This window comes from Notothenia coriiceps, unplaced genomic scaffold (genome assembly GCF_000735185.1).
Source record: "Notothenia coriiceps isolate Sejong01 unplaced genomic scaffold, NC01 NC01_scaffold00028747, whole genome shotgun sequence".
Classification (NCBI taxonomy): domain Eukaryota; kingdom Metazoa; phylum Chordata; class Actinopteri; order Perciformes; family Nototheniidae; genus Notothenia; species Notothenia coriiceps.
This window is the reverse complement of record NW_011361448.1, coordinates 1-6351: the sequence shown is the minus strand read 5'-3', so window position 1 is coordinate 6351 and position 6351 is coordinate 1. Positions and strand designations below refer to the sequence as shown.

General features: G+C 38.3%; 1 protein-coding gene and 3 non-coding genes across 4 annotated transcripts; 1 reads left to right on the top strand and 3 right to left on the bottom strand.

Annotated features, from left to right (window-relative positions):
- Positions 1–431: 431 nt before the first annotated feature.
- On the bottom strand, positions 432–5743 carry LOC104958339 (calpain-9-like; the record flags this gene model as incomplete). Its single annotated transcript, XM_010786056.1, has 6 exons — positions 5514–5743; positions 4734–4794; positions 2522–2586; positions 1811–1879; positions 1210–1288; positions 432–548 (listed from the first exon to the last, which is right to left on the bottom strand). Coding segments are annotated over exons 1-6 (409 nt in total), but the record flags the coding sequence as incomplete, so codon positions are not given.
- On the bottom strand, positions 2037–2109 carry trnak-uuu (transfer RNA lysine (anticodon UUU)). Its single transcript has one exon. It is a non-coding gene; the product is annotated as a tRNA-Lys (tRNA).
- Positions 3701–3772, bottom strand: trnak-uuu (transfer RNA lysine (anticodon UUU)). The gene has a single exon. It is a non-coding gene; the product is annotated as a tRNA-Lys (tRNA).
- A 330-nt stretch (positions 5744–6073) lies between the features above and the next one.
- trnak-uuu (transfer RNA lysine (anticodon UUU)) lies at positions 6074–6146 on the top strand. The gene has a single exon. It is a non-coding gene; the product is annotated as a tRNA-Lys (tRNA).
- The last annotated feature ends 205 nt before the right edge of the window (positions 6147–6351 follow it).

The following is a 6351-nucleotide window of genomic DNA, read 5'->3' as shown; positions in this document are numbered from 1 at the left end:
CTCCCGCTGCTCCGATTCTCCGACCCATCTCACGCTCCATTGTTCCCTCACTCGAGAACAAGACCCCGAGATACTTGAACTCCTTCACTTGGGGTAAGGACTCATTCCCTACTTGGAGTGGACAGTCCATCGGTTTCCTGCTGAGAACCATGGCTCAGATTTGGAGGTGCTATCCTCTATTTATTCATTTTTATATTTCTACGTTTAAGCATTATCAGATGATTTGTTATGCCTTCCTTATGACTCCATTATGTTTTTGCCAGCGTGAGATATGTTGGCGTCACATCACTGCTGTGAAAACTCCCTCTCTACTGGGGACATCTGGGCATGTTGGCAGTGATCAGCAGAAGGACAGGTTGGATTATTCTGGATCATTTACTTCAAGTGTTAAAGTGTTTGAAACATCATATTTCCCCCCCCACCCCCCTTACGGATCATGGTCTCCAGCTTCATCAGCAGGAACAGGAAGCCGGGGTAGCTGATGGTCATGTCGGGCTCCGTGTACCTGAGGCCAACCAGCTGCATGATCAGGTCGTCCACCTGGATGCCTGCAGCGCTCACAGAACATCACTTTATTAACATTCATATGTTCAGTATGCCTGGGTTTAAATATATATTTCAATCCACATACGAAAAGGTTGAGGTGGAAGAAAGATTACAAATGTTACTCAAGTAAATGTAAGTATTACAAATATAAAAGTATTTCAAGTATCATTTTTTAATGCTACCGTATCAAACACTATAATGAGATTATTATTGTTATTTTAATTACTATAACATTACTTTCCATGTGAATATATAATAATTACATTTTTAACCATGTATTGTTGTAAAAACTCAAATTTCTATGTGCAATTTTAATCGGAACTAAAGCTGATAAATGTAGTGGACTATAATGAACTATTTATCAGATATGTGGAGGAATAGAAGTAGAAGTCAGTCTAAAATGAAAATACAAATAAATGTATTCTGATAATATAATGGAAAATGTAATTTTATGAAGGCGTTGAATGTAGTCAGAGTATATATGAATGATGTACAGTAATGATGCTGAGCAGTTAGAGGGGGTTTGTCTCCCTCTGCTGGTCAGGTGTGGAGCCTGAATATTAAACAGCTGCACGGCTTACACATGGACTGATAGATGCAGCTGAGGGAAGTGCTAAGGTAAATACACTTTTATTGATTTCTTTGATTTGCTGTGAGTCCCACCTGCTGCCTTGAGAGCGGGGGCCACCTCCTGGTACTCCAGACGATTTGTTTTGTTCTTGCCAAACACCAGGAAGATATCCTGAGGTCAGATGGAAAGCAAGTGAATAACATCATGTCTGTCACAACATTATTATCATCATTCTGATAGCATCATGCAAATGATCGACCCAGCTCCTGTTCCAAAGATTTGATCTTCTGATAAAACATGTTGTTTTTCATGATAAACAACACCTTGATGGTTTTATGTTTTTATCCAGCATGATACTTTTACATTTAAAATGGCAGTGCTGAAATACACTGCACCACAAAGGACTCAGTGTACAAATAAAGAAAGAGAGGGATAAGAAAAGAAAGAACCCCCACAGTGATTTAAGGAAGGATTCTTCAAATCAGCCTGTGGAAGACATCTCCTTTAACCATTACATGTTAGAGTAAATAGACAAGTGATGTGAACTGTCATCAACATTAAGTCATAGAGCACATCTGTGACAGGACTGTGATGTATGTGTGTGTGTGTGTGTGTGTGTGTGTGTGTGTGTGTGTGTGTGTGTGTGTGTGTGTGTGTGTGTGTGTGTGTGTGTGTGTGTGTTGATGATCTCACCGTCCACCTCCTGATTTTGTCCCACAGACTCTTGAACTCTGACCACTCCAAATTAGCGTTGCCTTGAACCTAAAGTCAAGTCAAGTCAAGGAAACACAAACAATGCTTGACAGTGACAACATGATGACTTCACTCAGTGTGAAATATCTATCATTTTGTATTTGATTTAACTCACAATTTAGCTGTCAAGTGTTTTGCTCTTGTTTGTAGTATTTAAAACTTGTCTCGCCCAAACAGGGACTTGAACCCTGGACCCTCAGATTAAAAGTCTGATGCTCTACCGACTGAGATATCCAGGCTCTGGAAGGGGTATTATACATTGTGATAGAGGAAACAAATGTTTCTACTGTGCTATAGTCTACAGATCTTTCTGATCTCAACTCTATTTTAGTGTTTCCCACATGCTCTTTTCTCTGAAGTTGACATCTACATTGTATTAAGAAATAATGTAAGGTAAAAGTATCAAACCTAAGGATCCAGAGAGAAGCAGGACCCATTCAGCTTATGTTGCTGAACTCACTGAGGGTCCTGAATGAAGAGTTATTTACTAACTATCCTGGCTCTCATGGCAGTGATTTACATCAAAGAAAATATCACACTATAAATCTCCACGAGGGTCAAAAACGACACCTCTATAAAAACTCTCTTCACTAATACTAACAAACTAACAGATATGACAGAGATATAGATAGAAATGACCGATAAGGATACATCCGTGAGGACCACCAGGCTCTTGCAGTGTTCCAGAGCCAGGTACTTCTCACTGCCAGCCAACACTGAGACAGAGAGCACAGAGGGCATTAGCACATGCATTCAGTACACACAAGTATAAACAGTGTGTTAATGAGAGTGAGACAAGTCATCAGAGAAAGTTGCAGGCTGGGCTGTTTGGAGTGGCACAAAATAATTTCTTAAACAAAAAAAAGAAATGTGATATTATACAGAGGTATAATTAAAATGTGGATTTCCTTATTGCTCTTAGAAAGATCAAAGACAAATAAACGTTTGAAAAATGTTATATAAAATGTATTTAAATGCAAATAGTATATGAAATAAGAGAAGAAAAAAAAAAATATATATATATACCGGTATATATATATATTTATTTTATATATATATGTATGGGTGTGTTTAAAATATATATATACATATATATATTGAAATATATATATTGAAATGCTAACAATATTTTATTTAGATATTTCTCTATATATTTGCACAATTATTCATTCTTGAATATGAATGTTGTTATGTTAATGACTCTCAACTAGCAGGTCTCAGTAGAGGTACAGTAGGAGTGGATCCCAGTGGAGCCAAACCCATGCCAGTGTGCTTCATAGTTGTTCAGTCATTATACAAATTAAGTAAAAGACACAAATAGACCTATTTTCAATCTTTCTCTTGTTACTGTGCTGTACATCCTCCTTCCTGCCGTGCCATAAGTTCAGATCTGCTCTGATTGGTTAGCTGGCCGTCTCTGTTTTGACCATGTGTTTTGATTGTTCATCTGTTTGCACTGTGACAGGGATGCACTACAAAATCTCATTGTATACAGTATGTTTGTATAATGACAATAAAGGCTTTCTATTCTATCTATTCTTCCTACCAGTAGCTTTTACAGCAGAATTTAGACTGAGGCCTCAATCCTCTTCCATACTCCATGTTAACATGTCGTAGAAAATGACAGAACATTATCAGAAGAGGAGAATTGTATTATTTTACCTCTAACTTCACTACAGCTAGATGGATACACTACACAGTGATGATCTGATCTGGCTGTGGAAGACGTTATGGAGCTGGATTATGATGGCAACTAGAAGGAAAGCTATTGGTTCCTATCTAACTTTGAAGAGGAAGCCTGATGGAGTGTCTGCAATTTAAAACAAGTCTCGCCTGAACAGGGACTTGAACCCTGGACCCTCAGATTAAAAGTCTGTGCTCTACCGACTGAGCTATCCAGGCTGTGATAGCCCAAATCTATAACAAAGAATAAAACCTTGCTATTGTTTAGTGGTCTCAAGTCCTCTACCACTGCTGGGGGTGATTGTGATTCTTCTTATAGCCTGGCTGCAAACTGGGCCATGTTTAAGTGGGATTCAATCCAGGACTTTGGTGTACGAGCCTCACAGATTGAAGACACCAGGAAGCTCATCTTGCTGGAACGAAGCGAGAACAGGTCCTTATTTTTTAATGAAGCTGCGTTGTAGTGCAAGCGAATTTAGGATTGGAGTCATGTCAAATATGCAGGGAGGCCCTTATTGAGACATCTCAAAAAGTCAAAAACGTTGCATGAAACACAAGAAAATTGTAAAAAGATCATACTGCACTGGTGCACTTTACCTTTATACTTCTTCTACTACCTGTTTATATCTGCACACACTGCAGTATACTGTACATACGTTTTATCATTTTTTATATTTCCGATAGATACACATTTATAAATGTTACTCTGTCCATATTACTAGCATGTTTTGCTTTCATACATTTTGTAGTAGCATTGGCAAAGAGAGCCTGGGAACAATGACTATAAGGACCACTCCATGGTAATGGAGCATATGACAAACACAGAGCAGATCTCGAAATAGAGATTTGAAAAGGCATGTTATGAAATACAGCTTTATTCTGAGCTCAGTAGAATACCAAGAGGAACTGACTGCAGCAAACCAACAACCTCTGGGTTCCAGGTTCCCCTCAACAAGAACACCAGTTTGTTTTGTCTTTAAAATTAAAGAAGTTAGCTTTATTTTTAACTAATGTACATGCAGGATTCATTCTTTCTTTGATGGAGTGTCTCCATGGTTGGTTGCACTTATTGTAAGTTGCTTTGTATACATACTTCAGATAAATGAAATGTAATGGAATTCTTCTTTCAAACAAGAACAACATCAGTGTTGACGTGTAACACAGTCACAAAGCCACTGACCTCCTCCCTGTATGGCCTCCGTCAGCAGCCTGTACAGGTGCAATGGTTTGCAAACGCGTTTCTGGTGACACAAAGCAACAATCACAACACAAAACATAAGGCTCAGTAAAACACACACAGAGATCATCAAAACATACAGCTCTTTACAGCTGAGCTAGTATTAACTGCCGTAAGTGGCAGAATGGCTTACCACACCACATCTGTGCCAAGGAGCTCAGAAAAAACATTTGAATACATCATTGCTATATTCTAAACTGTCAGGGAACAAATGGGGTTTACAAAGTTGAAAACACACTGTGGTACCTTTAAAGTAGACACATTTGTAGATGTTTCTAAAAGGGGAACTATGTTAATCCTCCATTTTGTATAAACGCTACGTTTATGGTGTTCATGGTCTAAGTGCAAAAACATAGGTTAAACTTTAACAATATCTCTAAAATCCCCCAAACTAGAGCGCTAAAACTCAAATGTGTGATGTCATCCAGTATAACGTTTGGAATCTACCCATAGACATCAAACTCTTAAATATGTTAGAGATGACACTTGAGAGTATATTGGAAAAGGTTATGTTTCATAATTGAGAACACTGCAATAGAAAGATCTTAGACCTCCTCCTCGATGACATCACAGGATTGAGACTTCATTGCTGTTTTAGTTTTGAGAGACAGTAGCTCAAGTTGACATATTTTGATGAAGGCCATGGAAATAACATATTGGAGTTTTTTTAGATGGTGCTTCCTTTAACCACGCTCAGGTCTGGAGTTCAGCAGAGGATCTCACCTTGTTGCAGTGCTTCATGAATAGTAGTTCGATATCTTTAAGAGAAGGAAGAGCCGCCTGGTGACGATATGAAGGCTGCAGACAGAAAACACAGCCTTAACTCAGAAACAAAACTTACACAAACACATCACTACTTTATAAATGATTAGCTAGAAATGCAGTTTTTATGGATCTAATTTACTCAGAGAAATTGACTAAATGTACCTCCAGAGTGTCCATATGTTGCATAGATCCATCCCTTAGATGAGGTGTTAGGCATTGTTTTGTTTTTTTACAATATATATATACAAAATATATTTATCGGTGTAGAAATCAACATTTATCCCTCCATTTCTTCTACCCGGTGCATTCTGGTACATATCCCATCATGTTACAGGCCAGTGATAGACTTAACACAATCTGCGTCTCCTAACAACACTGGCACTATAAAGAATGCACTGACAGGTTTTTACAGCCTCACTGTGGCCCAGAATTCCTCCTTAGTCAGGACGCTCAGTGAGATTTGTATTTATTTATTATCATTATTTTTATAATCTAACCATGATTGTACCAAATTCAGAGCCCGGATAGCTCAGTCGGTAGAGCATCAGACTTTTAATCTGAGGGTCCAGGGTTCAAGTCCCTGTTCGGGCGAGAGTTTTAGAATACTACAAGCAGACGGCGGCAACAACATGACAAAGCAATCAGAAGCTAAGAGGTCTAATTATTAACAGTTATGAATGAAACACAGTATGCACTTCACACTAACATTAATAATAAACACATTTAGAAAAGTAACTGAGGAATCAAATGGAAACCTCCTAAATATAACACAGTGAAATTTGACCTCTCTATTTAG